Genomic DNA, 18,582 nt, shown 5'->3' on the forward strand with positions numbered 1-18,582 from the left:
AAACCAGAACTGACATGCAATTCAACTCCATACTTTATTCAGATTTATTATTCAGTGACTACTTTTTCTGTTCCAAGATCCCATTCAAATGCCACACTCAGGGATGTCACAACCCCATGACTACTAAATTTCAGGGTATGATGGTTTAGAAATTTTGTGCAACAGACTTCAACTGGGAGTTGTCTGATGTTTATTTCATGTTCACATGGGCTTATATAAGGACTTCATACAGCAAACCACCAAATATCAACATGGTGACACTGACTGTTGACCAATTACTAGCTGTTCCTATTGTTGGCAGGGTTATCTGCTAAAAGTACTCATTTTTTAAACTTTTTGATATTACAAGATGTAGGCTCATTCTGTATAATCTCTGACCCAGCAACTCCAGATTTTTTTGAAAAGGTATTAGAAGCAAGATCTAAGTACATGAGTTACATCTACTCATTGCTGTTATTAAATACCAAGACCTCTTATGTGTGTGAAACAAATTGCAACATAGCAAATGTGTCGATAGCAAACCACAATGTATATTTAAAACCTAAGACATCAAATGAATTAAGCTGCAAAACTCATTTGAAGCAATGTATCTACACCCAAAGATAATAGGGAAACTATTTCTTTCAGCATACTATTTCTCTAGTTTTGTTTTTTGTTTCCCAAAGATATGTATGATAAAAATAATTTGAGAGTATTAACAGGATTTTATCAATTCTGGGCCAGGAAGATGGCTCAGTAGATAAAAGTGCTTGCACAATCCTGGCCATCTGACTTGGATCCTTGGAACCCATGGTAGGAAAGAACTGACTCCCAAGAGTTGTTCTCTGGCCTCCACATAGGCACCTTGAAATGCACACATGCACACACAAACATATTAATAATGACAATTATAAAAAACAACTATAATTGATTTCTCACAAATCTGAACAATGAAATAATATTAATAAAATTTATAATATAACATTTAAAAAGATTTTGTGCAGAAAATAGCATTAAAATCTTTGTGTAATTACAGATGATTTTAACACTTCCACATTCTTTTTGGAAGTATTACAGGTAAATTAGACTAAAGATGAACCAATTTTACAATGAGCAATACAACCTAGAAACAAATGATCTTTAAGAATGAAAACAACCTGATTAATTTTTCGCTTTGCAAATGAGTATCCAAATTATACTAGAAAATCTGAATACACTCAGGTGCATAGCATATTCCATAAGGTCATTATGTTCTTAGGTTCACCTGTTTGGTTTATGACTTTAATTACCTACCAGCATTTTCATGCAATAAAAACAGAAGATAACAGTACCCAAAACAGTCTTAAGTGTGCTTTTAGTTAATTTCCTAAGGGATTAAAATATTAAAAGTTATAGAATTATTTTATGTAAATGGATATGGGATAATGATTTCTGCTATCTTATTAACAAATAGGAAATTCAAAATACTAAGTATTTTCAACTTAGCTGCTACAGTATGCTTATAAAGTGAGAATGCTACATAAGGAATTCAGAAATTCAGAAATTATCTCATTGTCTGTGTTTAGATTTGCCTTTACTGATGGAGCACAAGACAATCATAGTCTAAGTGTGTTGTTCATGTGTTCCTTAATAAAGTGGCCCAGTTTCTGCAGAAGCCACCTTGCTGTCAAGTTTTCAAAATTAAGAACTCAGTGTGTCCAAAGATCTTTTTTACTTTGAGTCCCAAACAGTTCAACAAATTAACATATAAGAAGTAAAACTGGTAACGGGTACAAGTCTTATAATTTTCATTCTGATACTAGTTATATAGCTGACCTTCTCCACACAGAACCAGTTTGTGGTTGCAAATGTCTTTAGCTATGAAAATTATATACAAGGAAATTAGGGGTGTTGCAATACTTGGTTGCAAATAATTTACCATCTGGTGTTGGGTCAGAAAATGCAATTTCATTAGTGTTGAGAAAACAGCCGAACATGAAGCAATTCCTACAAAATAAAGAGGACAAACCATTTATCAGCCAAAATTTTAGATTTTGATTAAACATACATTAAACAATAGAAGTAACTGATTAAAACCACTACTATTTTTGGCACCAGATGCCTTGGATTTAGAGATGGATGGATGGCATCATCTCAGATGAGAAACTCAAAGGTCCAGAATGGAAAGGAAAAGAAAACCAATTTCCTTAAGTTGTGTTTTGACTTCCACACGTGAGCCATGGCATGTATATACCACACACAAAACAAATGATAACCATACCACCACTACCAAAGAAAAATAAAAACTATACATAATGTTTAAGAAGGCTAAAAACAAATCTAAAATTTCCTTGATTCTATTCAACTATAATTAAAAGTACTAAAAATAAAGTAGTTAAAAGGGGTTTAATGCTGGTGAAACGGCTCAGTGACTTAAGGGAACTTACTGCCAAGCCTGATGACCTGAGTTCAAACTCCAGGACCCATATGGTGGTGGGAGAGAACCAATTCCCCCAAGTTGTTCTCTATATACATGCCATGGCACATATGTCCCCAACCCCCACAAAATAAATGTTAAAAATAAAAACCCTTCAGTGGATTCTGTAAAATAACTACCCATACTCTCTATGATAGTGAGTTTTGTCAGTTTGATTAAGACATAGATGATCTGGTAAAACACACCTCCAAATGTGTCTAAATGCATCTGCATACACAATCAGATCATAAAGCTCTGACCTAACAGATATATCCTTGATGGGTTTATGCAATGGCACTCCTGGGAGGTGATGCATAGTTAGAGCAAAGAGGTCACTCGGACATGTTTTGGCTCTATATATCTTGTACCCGCTTCTTTCTGAATTTCTCTTTTTCTGCTTCTTGGATACCATGAGGTAAGTTGTTCAGCTCATTAGTGTCCTCCTTGCCAGGATGAACTGACACTTCTGAAACCATGCATGAGCCAAAGTAAATCATTCCTACTTTAAACCATGTCAAGTACCCTGTCACAGCCACAAAAAAGGAAAGCACTTCAAATTCTTCAATGTGGAGATTAAGTCATGAAAATGAAACCCGAACTATCAACTAGATAAAGATATAGATACTGTTTCTTGAACTTGACCGACTTTTCTGTGGTTATGTAAGAAAGATAAACTGGCTGAGTGGTGGCGGTGCATGCCTTTAATCCCAGCACTGGGGAGGCAGAGGCAGGTGGATCTCTGTGAGTTCGAGACCAGCTATAAGAGCTAGATCCAGAACAGCCTCCAAAGCCACAGAGAAGCCCTGTCTCGAAAAAAACCAAAAAAAAAAAAAAAAAAGACAAAATGAGGTGTGCATGGTGGTGTATGTTTATAATTCCAGCACTTGAAGCAGAAGAATCACAAGTTCAAGCCAACTAGATCTTAACAATGAGACCCTATCTCAATCATAAAACCCATCTGAAAAAGAAAATCCAAGAAAGGAAGGAAAAAGAATTACACTTAAGTTTGGCACGAAATACATATTGAGTTATTTCCTTCTAATGTCAACATTTGCTTTAGTCTGACTTTGACAGAAATGTTTTAGCAAAATTCTTTTGTTTGGCTCATAAGCCAAGGGAGGTTCTGGGAAAGTTAATAAGTCATTATGCAAGGTCTAGAGCTATTTATTCTGTCTCCTTACCTGACAGTGTCTACCAGTCTTCTTGCGATGCGCTTTCTTCTTTTCAATCTGAAGACCCAGATTCTACTTATTCCACAGATTGCAGGTTCTGGTACATCTGAACACTGCCAAGCTCTAGAAGATTCTTTAGTGGCATTTGGTTCTGACAGAACACGAAAGGCCTGCAATTTTACACAGTCTATAGTTAAAAACCACAGACTTTTCTTTCAAAAAGCAAACAAAAATACAAACTTTAAACAAAACCGTCCATAGTTTGAATCAATCTCCAAAAAACAATGTCTTTATTCCTTAAATTCTTATATTTATGTGTATGAGTGTTCATTTGGTCATGTATGTATGCGCACTTGTGTGCCTGATGTCTGCAGAGGTCAGAAGAGGGCACTAGATCCCCTGGACCTGGAGTTAAAAAATGGTTATAAACCATGGACTGACATCGAACTAAAAAGCATATGAAAGGACACAACATGGTGAAAGACAACTGAGAGAAAACATCTACAAACCATATATGTTGTAAGGAGTTTAAGTCCAAAATATACAAGGAGCTCAACTTAATAGCAAGAAAATAACCCAAATTTAAAAATGAAACAAGGGCCCAGGAAGATGGTTCAATAGGAAAAGCATTTGCTGTGCAAAACTGACAATCTGAGGTTTATTTCCTATATCTCACAGTGGAAGGAGAGAACCAACCCCACATGTGTCACACTCTCATACATCACGTATACAATCATAATAAAATAAAATTTGAGAAGTTGGACAAGGGTCTGACTGCCCCTTTTGAAAAAGACCTACAAATGGCTCACAGGTGTTTAAAGAAATGTTCAATGCTACTAAATCAAGGAGATGCAAATTAGAACAAGGAGGTATATCACATCTGTTAGAATGGCTACATAAAAGTAAAAAGTCTTGGCTAAGACAGGGAACCCATATATGCAGCTGGTGGGAATGTAATAATCAGTAGTGGAAACAGTATGGAAGTCTCTCAAACACACCAAAATTAAAATTAACAACAAAAACTGTATGACTCAGTATTCCCACTTCAGGATATGTCTCTGGAAGAAAAAATAGAGGAGGTTGAAGATGCCTCTCAGGTTCACTGTGGCATCACACACAAAACTCAGAGCACAGAATCAACTTACGTGTTCATCAATGAAGAAATAAAACAGTCAAGGAAATTCTGCTCAACTATAACACAAAATTTTGTCAAGGATATGTCAAGAACAATTAGCAATCATAAAATGGCAGATCTTGTGCAATCTAACAAATACAGAACTTAAAAGTTGAACTCATTGATGCAGAGAGTAAAATCGCTATTGGCAAAAACTAGAAGACAGTGAGGGAAGGTAGTGGAGAATGTCAATGATTAAATGAGAGTAAGCTCTAGAGGCTTCTGCATGTTCATATGTTTTAATGTATATATGCATGCATGTACATGGTATGTCCAGTATAGTTAAGATAGAATTAAGTCAGACCTAGTAGCACAGGCCTCAAACACAGGAGGTGGAGTGGAGGCAGGAAGATCACAACTTCAAGGCCCACCTTATCAACTTGCAAATAATTTCTTCCAAAAAGTACAACCTGGTGTTTTAATTATGGTGACATTATGAGTTAACTAAGTAAATCTAGGCAGTTAACATATTTATCACCATACTTATTTCCCTGTGAGAAAAAAAACTGAAGATCTTCTTTTCTCTGATTTATAACAAGATAACTGTCTTTTAGGACACTATTAATTAGTGTCTAGAACAGATTCTAGTTGGGTATAGTGGCAAACACTTTTAATCCCAGACTTGGGAGGAAGAGGCAGAAGGATCTCTATGCATTCCATTCCAGGCCAGCCACAGCTAGAGACCTTGCCTTTAAAAAAACAAAAAGTATATTCTAACTGAGAAATAAGTAATGACTATTTAGCTAAATACATCCACTAAGTGCTTATGCTGTGTAAGTGTAATAACTTAGGTCTAGTCTACAGGTTCTTATATAAAAATCACTGAATTTTTATACTTCCAGGTAGGAAAATAGCTACATGAAAACAATACTTATTCTGCTTAGGACAAAATACTAAATACAACAAAGATAAGTGGATTTAATTACAGTCAAAGATATTTCAGTAACCTAAGAGACATACAGCATACCTGTTTGATGGGCTCTGCTATTAAACATCCCACTACTCTCTTTTCATCAATAAAGAGGAAAGTTTTGGTTTTGTTTGGACACTTGGGAACAACATGATGGAAGCCCAATTCCATATCCACAAGGTCTTGGACATCTTCTACCTAACAGTGTTTAAAAAAAAAACAAAACAACAACAACAAAAAAACACAGAAGGTGAATTTGTATTAAAAAGCACAACAAAACTAAATTTGTGTATACTCACAAAACATGATCACCATCACTACTTAGCTTCTTTAACTCTATGTCCTAAATTTACATACACTCAAACTTATTTCAGAATTGATGAACACACCTGGTACTTAGGGAAAAGGGCTTAAGAACCTACTTTAAAGAATGCTTTTAAGTCACTCGGAATCCAAGAAGAGGAGTCAGAGGCACCTGGTGGATTCATTTTAGCATTATTTATTATTTTTGTTGGCGACATTCAACTCAGGAAACAGAAGCAACATCAACTTGAGAACTATTACATCTGACTTGGACACTGTACAGCCACTATGAACTGTTAAAGCTTAGGTCTATGCAACAAGGAAGATTGTTGGAACACCAGTTCACACTTCACTATGGTGGGTTTCTTGAGTGAGGAGAGAATGAGAAACAACCCCATACCTTTTTGATGGCATAACTTGGATCCTGTGGCAGGACCAACACAATCTTCCCATCCCAAAACTCTGCTACTACCCGTTCTCTCTTCCAACCCTGCCAAATGGGGGGAAAGGGAAAAATTATTAATTTATAAACAAAACACATAAAATACTTTGGTTTGGAGAGAATTGGTGGTCAAACAATTAGTGACAGGAAAAGCAAGATAGAGGTTCTGGTCTTGACTACCCATGGTGTAGACAAAGGCTACTTAGCTTTAATCAGTGACAATTCTCTCTGAAGTGAATGGTGAAAAATATTCATGGCTGTTCAAAGTGCAGAGAACAAGCGTTTAGCCCTAACAGGACACTTATACCATTCTCTCTAAGACTCAGAACATAACAGAAGAGAAAATAGTATCAGAAGACAAGGAGAAGGGCTATAAAGTGCCATCTTGTGGGCATGAGACTGCAATTACAATCCTGAACTCACAGCAGCTGTAGCCCAAACTGGACCTGCTGAATTATCTGAGGTAGGCTGGCGGCAGCAAACTGAGTTCCCAGAGGTGGAAGATCATGAAAAGAGGGTACAAATGGACTAAAGCTAGGTAACACTGAGGCTCAAATGCTTTCCCCTTTCAGCAGGTCAGCATAGGTCAGACCCTACATTGTGTCTGATGTCTGAATGTGAAATGTCTCCAGCAGTTTAATGTGCTTGAATACTTGTCCCCTGCTGATAGCACTGTTTTAGAAGGTTGTGGAACCTTCATGAAATGGAGCTTTGCTGGAGGAAGTGGAATACTGGGGGATAGGCCTTGAGTTTTTAAAGTTGGGTTCCATTTCCTGTTCACTCTCTGCTTCCTGACCACAGATAACAATGTGACCAGCTGGCTTCCTACTCCTGCTACCATGCCAGAAACTATGTCTTCATGATGGTGGCATGGTTACCTTCTACTATAAATGAGAATAAACCCTTTTCTCTTTAAATTAACTCCTGCCAAGTTATTTTGTCACAGTAGAGAGAAAAGTAATTAGTTCTACACAAAGGAATGTGGAAACTCTCATTCACATATTCCCTCCTTAATGTTTCTGTCCACATCCCTCTGTGTAGACCTTAGAGGGATATAGTCCTCAAGAGCCTTCTAATTGTGCTAAGTGATTATTCTACTTCCATGGTTTCTGCCAGTGAACCTTCTCTATGCATGTGCATATGTAGCATGGATGCATTGGCAATGTCCTTACATTTTTGCCCTTATACTTGAAAAGAGTACATGTTCGTTGTTTTGCCACTCTAATCCCAATATCCTGCAGGCGTTTACCTAATCTAGGACACTGGAACTGCATTATGTAGAACAGCATTATGTAACAACCTAACCTTTAGGCTTAGGTATAGCTGCATTTGCCTAGTATATGCAAGGGCCTGAGTTTGATGCCCAGCACTGAAGGATAACAGACAAAGCTAACTTTTTAATATCATCAACCTCAGCTATTTTTATTTTTCAGGGTTGTGTATGTGCCAGCCAGAAGAGGACATGTGTCCTGTTCTTTCACTCTCTTATTTCCTTGAGACAGGGTACTCACTGACTCTGTAACTATATAGGCACCTAACAGAGCCCAGAAATCCTTCTCCACACTCTCTCTTACAGCCTTGAGGTTTTGAGCTTCTATGCAGCCACATCTGGTGCAGCAACCACTTTTACCCTCTAAGTCAGGGGTCCTCAACCTTCCAAATACTGCAACCCTTTAATACAGTTCTTCATGTTGTGGTGACCCCCAATCTTAAAATTATTTTCATTGATACTTCATAAATGTAATCTTGCTACCTTTATGAATGTAAATGTAATGTAAATATCTGATATTTCTGGTGGTCTTAAAGAGATTGTGACCCACAGGTTGAGAACCACTACTTTAAGCCATTACCCTAGCCTGATGTGTTTGTTTTCTGAAGACAAGGTCTCATTCTTACAGCTCAAACTGACAGATTTGCCTAAAACTCAATGTGTGCCCATGAACAAATTTGAACTCACAATGATCCTCCTGCCTCAACCTCTTCCCAAGTTCTGGGATCACAGGTGAGAGCTAACATGTCCAGCTAACTTCTACTGAAAGTAGTGAAATGTTTCTGGATATATAGACCTTTAAGCAAAATCAAAGGCACAAAAAGACTCCTTCCATACAGCTTCGCCTTTAGAACAAAGTGAAAGACTTCTTGACTCACCACATATTTAATTCCCTCCAGAAATCTATGGTGGTACTGGAGATGTTGCACTTCGTCTTCAGGGTTGGAAGCAGTATAGATCATGCCACAAGACTTACATATAGTTGTCCCAAAATGTTTCTGACCTGCGTCCTTGAAGAATAAGCAAGCAAACAAACAAAAGCATAAACACCAAGAATTGGATGAACAATGGGCCTTCTTTAGGAAGGGCATGTCAGACCAAGAAAAGGCAAAAGCCTCATTTCAAAGAGAAGGGAAAATATTCTGAGACTTCATATTAATCGCTGCTTGTCTTTAAATCATTTAGTGTTAAATTCTTTATCCTTAAATATTAAAAGTCTTAGCCTCAAGAACTGATAAAGTTCTACAAATTTCACTCTCATAAAACATTGTTTCTAATGTTACTGAAAATACTAGATTCTGAATTATTTAAGGCAGGGAGTGGTAGTTTTTCTGTGAAAAGGTAGAAGTAAATACTTCAGGCTTCAGACCATGCATGGTTTGTATTTGTTGTATTTGAATAAAATTTATTTGAACACTTGGACCCTGGTTGGTGGTGCTATTTGGGAAAGTTATGGAACCTTTAGGAGGTACAGCCATGCAGGAGGAAGTTCAGCACTGGGGGCAAGCTTTGAGAGCTTATATAGATTTGTCCCATTTCTTGCTGTTGTCTCTGCTTCCTGTGTAAGGCTAAAATGTGGCCAGTCAGCTTCCTACTCTGGCTGCCTGCTGTGTCTTCCTCATCATTATGACTCCCCTTCTGGAACCAGAAGCCAAAATAAACTCTTCTATGAGTCATGGTATTTTTATCATAGAACAGAAAAGTAACTAATACAGTTGTATATTCTTTTCTTTGCTCTAAAACTTCTGAAAGCCTATGTCTGGAGCCACAGGCATATAATTACAGCTACCTCAGAGGCATGCAAGTTCAAGGTCAGCTTGTGCAACTTAGTGAAATTCTGTTACGAAATAAAAAGCCTTGGGGGTGCAGTGTCGCTTAGCGGCTTAGTGGCAGAGTCTTGCCTGTCCATGAAGGAGATCATTGGGCTTAATTCCTAGAACCACAAACAAAAACCATATAAAAAATGTTAACTACTATTTTCAGTTAACAGATATTGGAACTTGATCCAGTCCATGGCCATAGTTTGTTAAACTTAGTTCTAATTTAATGTTGCTATTCCCATTCCATCTTCTGTTGATCAATGATTTTCTTACCTGGGAACAAACCATTCATAGCATCCTACTCCAATACTAGCACTACAAGCTCCAAAGCACTGGCTAGCTTTGAATGCTACTACAACAAAGCTAGCAATTACAATCCTGGAAACCTAACCCAAGATAACCATGCTGAAAGGCTGACTGCAGGTTCTACAAGTGCAAAAGGTTTATTTGAAATTTACTCACAATGACAAACTGGGCTTTTCCTCCTTTATTTGTATCTCTGGAATTCATATTTTTCTGCACAATTGACTGTTTCAAGACGTTAGTACATGTAGTGGATCCCATAGAAGACAGTTCTTCAGGTGAAGATCTTGAAAGAGAAAGTTGGTAAATAGTATTGAACAGTGAGAAACCTGAGGTCCACCCAGAAATAATCATTTACTCAAAAGAAGCAAGCATAATGAGGAAATTCAGTATTAAGACTCAAATCCAGATCTGACTTATATCCAAATACTTTCCTCTGTAGTATCAGGCACACATTATATGGAATTACTTTGGAAGCTAACTTTACTCTAAAATGGACTTTCCTTTGCTGACAGATCTTAAGACAGTATTTACGAATTTAAATAAAGATGTTAAATAAAGATAGGTAGATGTTCATGTTTAATCTCATAGAGCCAAGGCAACCACAGTCACCAACACATTAGGATCCAGCAACTTTTTACTTGGGCCAGTAAGAAACTGTCTCAGAAAATCAGGTAGACAGCTCCTTAGCAATGTCATCCAAAGTTGACGTCTGGCTTCCACAGGTATGTGTGCATATGTGCACAACGGTTCGGTTCACATGAATGTACATGGAGGGGGTGGGGGGAGAAATCTTGACCAAAATTTTCTCTGCTGAATACCTAGTCATCTAGCACCAAATGGGTGAGGAAAAAAAAATCTGTGTTTTTTTAGCAAGATGTTTAGACAATACCAAATGTGGATCTTCTACTTGTCATGCTCTCTACCTACCTACACAAACTCATCACAGTATTTAGCTTCAGCCATGACTTATAATAGCATTAAACTACTCTTTTTTTTTTTTTTTTTGGTTTTTCGAAACAGGGTTTCTCTGTGTAGCTTTGGAGCCTATCCTGGCAGTCGCTCTGGAGACCAGGCTGGACCTTGAACTCACAGAAATCCGCCTGCCTCTGCCTCCCGAGTGCTGGGATTAAAGGCGTGCGTCACCAACGCCCGGCTTAAACTACTCTTAATTATTTACTTCTCTGGCCACAATTTTTCCCATCTGTAAAATGCAAACTACTAGTACTTATATTATTATTACAAATGTTCATTAAAATTTATTGTTAATATACTGTCACCTAGAGAAGGCAATATAACCCAATGAGCTTTTGATTCAAATGTGGATTCTATTCCTGGCCCTAGCACTGAGCACCTACTAGCTGTGCAGTGATGGCTAAATTTTCCTCAGCTGAGATGTAATTATAACAACACCAATGGTGTTTACCTTCTAGATTGTCCTGAGGGTCTTTTTTGTTTCCTTAGGACAAGGTTTCTCTGTGTAGCCCTGGCTGTCCAGGAACTCGCTTTGTAGACCAGGTTGGTCTCTAACTCTCAGAGATCCACTTGTCTCTGCCTTCCAAGTGCTGGGATTAAAGGTGTACACCACCATGCCCTGCTTTTTTAAGATAGTTGGTGCTGGGGTGTGTGTGTGACCGTGTCCTGAGGATCTTTAAGTGAAATAGTAAACTAATTACTACAAGCCAGGTACTATATAATAATGTAACAATTATTACTCAAGTCCATAAAGATCTATTCCATCTCTATGAAAAAAAAAACTTACATCTTCTGTTGTCAATATTATTATTTCCTCTTAGTGTTACAGACAAAAAGAAAAAGAAAAAAGAAAGCCTATATAATTAATGAAATTAGGACTATAGAGCAAAAATAATTCCTACCTTTTTGTATTCACTGAAGAAACACTGAAGATGGGATAGATGACAGACTCAGAAGAAACTGGTAGGGGAGGAAACCAGCAATATTGGATTACCAAAGAGAATCTAAGTTGACTCATAAGACTCTGAAGTTATTAAGAACAAAATATTTACATTACCTGACTTCAAGAGTCAACCATAATCAAGAACGTACAAATTGACAAAGAGACAGGCAGGTCAATGGAACAAAGGACATCAGAAATTGTCTCATACAAATAAACTAACAATTTCTGGCAGTCAAAGGTAATCTTTGACAGATGGCATTAGAACAATTGGGCACCCATTCACCGATCAAAATGTTAAGTTATAAAAGTATAAATCCTGTGACACTGGATTAGAGACAGCAATACGAACTCACGATAAAACAGGAAGTGAAGACACACAGAAACAACTGTGTATGTTCTCCAGTTCTGTCTGGAGAGAGGGCCTGGAAGCAAAAGCACTCTAGTAACACTTATACTCAGAGCTTAGATCTTGATTTCTAAATACCATTCTCCAATAAAAGGAGTCAAAGTTCTGTGGAGAAATTGCTGACTCTAGGACTGGAGCAGAATGAGCCCATAGCAACATGTAGAAATCAGGAACTCAGACAGTGCTCAAAAAACAAAGATGAGACATGCCAAAGAGCACAAACCTGAAAAACAACCCTCATTGTCAAACCAGAACAATTTAAACAATAAAAATTAAATCCAAAATGTAAAATACTCACTTATTCATAATGACACATATTTATGAGCTCATTTGTTTACTTAAATGAGGGAATAAATAAAAAGATAGATCTGAGAACATCTAACTCCCTAGAGAGCTTAGGTAGAGCTGGTAAGATGGCTCAGTAGATAAATCACCTGATCCCAAGTTCAACTCGAGTAACAACAAACAAAAAAAACAAAACAACTAAACAAAAAAACAGATACAGAGTATGGTGCCTGCAATCCCAGTATTCCTATGGGGAGATGGAGTTAGAGGAGAATCATCACACAGGCCAGTTATCGGGAATATAGAAAACAGAAACAAGAAACCCTAATTAAACAAGGTGGAAACAGAGAACCCACTCCAGAAAGTTATCCTCTGACTTGCACACATGTACCATGCCATACGGGCTCCTATAGTTGCACACAAAATAATAATAGAGAGCTTAGGAAATTTAGGAATAGTCAGATTACTTAAGGATAAATTTGCCCCCCCTCCCAGGTTTTAACCTAAAATCTCCTTTCCTGCTTTTCAAAACATACTTCACTGCTTTACCAGAGGCAACAGTTCCCTAGAGATGAACAGGCACAGTAACTTTCTAAAAGGCCCAGAAAATATAAAATTCCATACAAATATGCAGTGAAGCTTGATACAAGTTGTAAGGCTGATTAATGCAGATTTTCTTACTTACTTGTCTTGTTCTCACCAAGTGAATTCTCTGAAGGCAAATTATGTTTATCAAGTTTACATTCTTTTGAGGAAACTTCAGCACCTGAGGAATTCTGAAAATAATTAACAAGTTAAAAAAATATAGGAAATTTTAATTCTTAGTAGTTTTCCATTGGGTGAACGAATCTCAATAGATTGATCATGTGTAACACTTCAGAGCATGATTCATCAATTTTCAATCTATTTTTTAGGAGAATTTCCTCTGCATTCATTGAATATGGATCATCTTTAAACATCAGAGCATAGACAAAGACTGCAATACTTGGAAAAAAAAAAAAAAAAAAAAGGCATGCTCCAAGGACTGGAGAGATGGTGCAGTGGTTAAGAGCTCTGGCTGTTCTTCCTGGGGACCCAGGTTTGGGTCTCAGCACCCACATGGTGATTCTAGTCTGTAGCACCAGTTCCAGGGAATTCAATTCCCTCTTTTGGCCTGAGGAGGGCACTATACACACATGCACATACCTACATACAGGTAAAACACTCATACATACCAAAAGTAATAATACACCCCTAAAAAAGTATACTTCCAGATAGAGATGGCAGAATGAAAATTATAAACCATTCTTTTCATAATAATGAAATTAACTAAACAGCAGGGCGGTGGTGGTGCGTGCCTTTAGTCCCAGCACTTGGGAGTCAGAGGCAGGCAGATCTCTGTGAGTTCGAGAGATCAGCCTGGTCTACAAGAGCTAGTTCCAGGATAGCCTCCAAAGCCACAGAGAAACCCTGTCTTGAAAAACCAAAGTTAGTGAAAATGGAAAAATAAACTTTCTCAAACTAGAAAGGGATAATTCTCATTATGGACTTTAAAAACAGTAACCAGAGCCAAAGACAGGTAGGTTGGTAAAATGCTTGCGGTGCAGTATATGGACCCAAGTTAGATTCCAGCACCTTATGGTGCTTGTAATCTCCAGGCCAGAGAAGCAGACAGGCAGCATAATTGGCTCTGACCCAATGAAAACACCCAGTCTCAAAAAAAAAAAAAAAAAAAAAAAATTTCCAAATAGATGGCACCTGAGAAACACTTGCAATGGGCCTCTCATTCCCAAGGTGTGCACATGCATGCACACATATAGGAACCACATTCTGGAGTCATTAGAGGGAGTTTTGCCCATAATAATTCCTTTTTAATAGTAGCAGAGAACAACAAAAAGTACAAAAAAAAGTACTGCTTACATTCCAGAAAACAATACCTAAAGCCTAGAGAGGTATCACTTTTCTACCCGTCTTTTATTTTTTCGTTTTATGAGACTGTTCAAAAAAATCAAATTTCATTTACTCATGTGTTCTACATAATTATACACATAATTCATATATATCTAAACTTTAGCTGTTCTTGAATGATACATTTAACTTTACCTCTCTTAGTTTCTCTTTATTTTTACTTCTTGCACCCAGTATCTCAACATTCAATTTCTCTTCCACAAACAAGGTCTTTGGTACTTGCTTTGCCTCCAGGACAGCCTCTCCAGTCACCTCTGGTTCATTTTTCTGTAAGTGTATTGGTAATGACTCATCTTCCAGGGATGACTTTTTAAGAGTTTTTCTTTTCTTAACAAAAAATGCTGCTCCACCCTGGAGTGTAACTTGCGGTTTTATTTTCTGGCTTAGAACCCGAGGAGGAGTATTTGGATGATTTTCTGCTGGATAATAACTATTCTCTTTATCCACAGCTGGCTTATAGCTCATTTGATTTGGCTTGGAATTTTTATTGTTTCTTGATATAGACTTGATGCGCTTATAATTTGGCTGATATTTAGCAGTTAAACTTTTCTGTGGTTTTTTGTTCTTCTTAGTACAGACTGGTTTTCTCTGTTTTTCTGTCACACTGGGAAAAGATTTATCTCCATTTTCAGTTGCTAGACAAATAGACCTACACTCTCTTATCAACTTCCTCTCAAGTGGATTGAGGTATTGTTTATTTTTATTGTAGAAAGATACAGTAGACACAACAGATTTAACTACTGAACTGTCATTTGCAAATAACAACCTATTACTTTCCATTATTTTGAGAGGACTTGAAGTGAAATCGTCTTGGTAGGAGCAAGACTTTCCTTCCTTTTGTTCACTGCTTTGACAAGTATGTTTTTTATTAGGTGATGGAAAGAGATTTTCAGAAGAGTTTAAATTTAATTTTCTTGATGAAGTATCTGTTAATAGGCTATAAAAAAAAGAAACAAAGTCCATCAGTAAGTTCAGCATTTTTTTCAAAATTTATATCTATTAATAAACTCCCTACTAGTCATACAAACATAATACATCCCAACTCATTGACATATTCATATAATCTATTAATTTAACAGAATCCTTAAATTCTGTCTTTATTAAATAAAGCATTTAAATATATTTCGGAAGATAACTTCCATAAGCCAGGCTTGGTGGCACCTTTGATCCCAGTACTTCAGAGATAGAGGCAGGCAAATCTCTGAATTGAATGCCAGCCTGATCTACATGCAGACTTTCAGGATAGCCAAGACTACATAGAAGGACCTTGTCTAATTCCAATACTCAGGAAGCAAAGGCAGGCAGATCTCAATGAGTTTGAGGCCAACCTGGTTTACACAGCTAAGAAGTCTCAAATTAAAAACAAAACAAAAGCCAAAGGCCTAGTGGGATGGCTCAGCTGCTAAGAGCACTGGCTGTTCTTCCAAAAGACCCAGGTCTGAATCCCTGAACATAGTGGTTCACAAACCATCTGTAACTTCAGTCCACTTTATGGGGACTGCATCTATCTGGTACACAGACATAACGCAGACAAAACATGAATTAAATTAAAAAAAAAAAAACCTACAAATTATTCTCCATGTATTTTTCCCAATTAGCTATTATTTTCTGTAATAAACTGTCTCTTTGAGGCCTTTTGTATCTGGCATGACTGGATTTTTCTTTCTTAAAGAGTTCCTATGAACTAGATGGTAATGGCATACGTCTTTAATCTCAGCAGAGGCAGTTGGATCTCTGTGAGTTCGAGGCCAGCCCGGTCTACAAAGCAAGTTCCAGGACAGCAGGAGCTACAGAGGGAAACCCTGTCTTGGGTAAAAACAAACAAACATACATAGGTGTGTGCAATATTTCCCCAGCCCACCCTCCTCTCCTTCCTTCGGTCACTGTTTCAGTCTCTATTTTAGTAACTTCCCAATTAGCTATTGGGAAGGCCTTATCTTCTCCGAGGAGCAAATGAGAAGGGAGGTGGGGGAGCTGGAGGAGAGGAGGGAGGGGGAACTGGGATTGGAATGTAAAAAAATAAAAAAATTAAAAAATACTTTAAAACAAACAATAGGTTAAGATTTACCTATCACCATTATCATCATTCAGGGTGTATCGTTTCCTCTTCCTTGGCGTAAAAGTTGCCATCATCTTAACTGAATTCCTAAAAGCAACAAATAGGTCAGTATTAATAATCAAAGCCATCAAGCGAATAGAAAATGCACTTGCACTATGTCAAAATTGTATTTTAAAAATCCAAAATCTATCGGGGCAGTGGTGGCACGTCTTTAATCCCAACAATTAGGAGGCAGAGGTAGGAGCATCTCTGTGGTAGGAGCTCTCTGTGAGTTCAAGGCCAGTGTGGGCCACAGTGGGAGTTCCAGGACAGCAGGGGCTACAATATGGAAATGTTTTCTGGGGTGGGGGAGGGGATCCGAATTGCAAATAAATACCCAAGGAAATAGTGCCTCATGTAGTCGAAGCTGGCCTCAAATTCAAACATATTCACTCTAGCCAAGCATGAACTTGGAGAAATTTGAGTCTTCCAGGGCTGGGATCATAGGCTGAGCCAGCATGTCTGTCTCCAAATAACAGGTTTTCTTTTTTTTTTTTTTTTTAACCAAACTAGTCAGGTGTGAGGGTGCCAATGGGAAGAAGAGGCAAAGGATCCTGAATTTGGGGCCAGCCTGGGTCACAGGGGTCGCAAAAAGTAAAGCTGTAAGTTACTAAAATAGAGACTGAAACAGTGACCGAAGGAAGGAGAGGAGGGTGGGCTGGGGAAATATTGCACACACCTATGTATTTAGAGCAGAAAGGTGGGTGAGCCTAACAAGGCCAGGTGGACCCTAATTAGAGGCAAACTTTTCTTTAATTAAAATAATCACATCAAGTTTTAGCACTCCTGGTAGGCCGTCCTTGGCACTGCCCTCCTTCCACAATGCCCACTAATGGATGCTCTTGTCCCCAGCTTCCCTCGCACCCTATGCCTCCTCCATATCCCATTTAGCATACATTCTGACTAACCATCTCCAAAGCCTGCACCTTCAGTGACTGCAAGCCTGTGTGGACCCTTCCTGGAATCCGAGCAAGGGAATGTGGGGACCACAGTCGTTCCCACAGGTGCCAGCTGGGCTCCCTCGCAGGAGCTTCCTCATTTATAAACAACCCGAACCTCGTCAGGCAGCTGCTAAGGACATACAACAGGCAAGCCTCTTCCCATAGGGAGATAACTCTAGAATGTTCTTTCCTTCCTTTCCCCTTCCCTCGGTTCGGGTATGTCAGTCCCACAGAATTCCACCTCCAAGCTAAATGGAAAGTCTGCGGGGTTCAGGGACTACCCCCGCCGGCTGCGTGAGAAGCGGGCACCCGGAGCAGGAGCCCCGAGTGAGGAGCAGTCGGCGTACGCCCACAGCCAAGTCCCCTGCCCCGTGACGTTACCTGCGCTCCTCAGCCTCCCGCTGGCTCGGCGTCCACTCGGGCTAAGGACTCTCCGCACCTCAGCAAGGTCGCAACTCTCCTCACAAGCGCACGGCGCTCTGCCAGTGCGTTCAAATTCACGCGCGCCACTTGAGACCAACGCTGCTGCATTCTGATTCGTCGCTGCTCAGAGCTTCCTAGAGCCTGAGTCCTGATTGGTTTCTCACTGGTCCTTGCTCCGCCCTCCAGGGTGGTGGCTTCCAAGATTCTCCCGCCCTTGTGAGGCAAAGTGGAACGGGTTCAAGGAAGCCACGCCTCCTTAAAAAAAATCTGGCCCCCACCTCCGGTTCCAGGACACAGGCGTGTGAAAGTGCATTGTGGGAATTGTAGTTTATAGCTCAGCCGAATCGGAAGTAAAATTCTGAGGTAGTTTATTGTAAGCAGTTTAAGTGATATATCCAAGATACTGGAGGCTCTTATTTTTCATATTTGAAGTCTGATTATTGGGTTTTCTTTTGAAAAAATCATTATTTTAGATTTCCATTTCACTTTTTTTTTTTTTTTTGGTTTTTCGAGACAGTGTTTCTCTGGATAGCTTTGGAGCCTATCCTGGCACTCACCCTGGAGTGGTCTCGAGTTCGAGGCTGGCCTCGAACTCACAGAAATCCGCCTGCGTCTGCCTCCCGAGTGCTGGGATTAAAGGCGTGCACCATCAACGCCCGGCCACTATTTTATTCTTCAAATTATGGCATGAACATTCACTAAATTCTAAGCGTTAAATTTCTTTACATATTTTAAA

General features: G+C 38.7%; 1 protein-coding gene across 1 annotated transcript; it reads right to left on the reverse strand.

Annotated features, from left to right (window-relative positions):
- Positions 1 to 15: 15 nt before the first annotated feature.
- Positions 16 to 17,957, reverse strand: Esco2 (establishment of sister chromatid cohesion N-acetyltransferase 2). Its single transcript, XM_027390306.2, has 11 exons — positions 17,805 to 17,957; positions 16,453 to 16,530; positions 14,520 to 15,321; positions 13,123 to 13,213; positions 11,706 to 11,763; positions 9,988 to 10,114; positions 8,584 to 8,715; positions 6,394 to 6,483; positions 5,748 to 5,888; positions 3,616 to 3,776; positions 16 to 1,965 (listed from the first exon to the last, which is right to left on the reverse strand). The coding sequence occupies exons 2-11, from the start codon at positions 16,515 to 16,517 to the stop codon at positions 1,833 to 1,835; spliced, it is 1,800 nt and encodes a 599-aa protein (XP_027246107.1). The 5' UTR covers positions 16,518 to 16,530; positions 17,805 to 17,957; the 3' UTR covers positions 16 to 1,832.
- Positions 17,958 to 18,582: the final 625 nt, after the last annotated feature.

Source organism: Cricetulus griseus (genome assembly GCF_003668045.3).
Source record: "Cricetulus griseus strain 17A/GY chromosome 1 unlocalized genomic scaffold, alternate assembly CriGri-PICRH-1.0 chr1_1, whole genome shotgun sequence".
NCBI lineage: Eukaryota > Metazoa > Chordata > Mammalia > Rodentia > Cricetidae > Cricetulus > Cricetulus griseus.

Coding starts and splice junctions, on each gene's coding strand:
- Esco2 (XM_027390306.2), bottom strand. CDS start 16,517: ATGATGGCAACTTTTACGCCAAGGAAGAGGAAACGATACACCCTGAAT. Junction 13,214..14,519: donor ATAAAGAGAAACTAAGAGAG/GTAAAGTTAAAT, acceptor AATTATTTTCAG/AATTCCTCAGGTGCTGAAGT. Junction 11,764..13,122: donor ACTTGGTGAGAACAAGACAA/GTAAGTAAGAAA, acceptor CTCCCCTACCAG/TTTCTTCTGAGTCTGTCATC.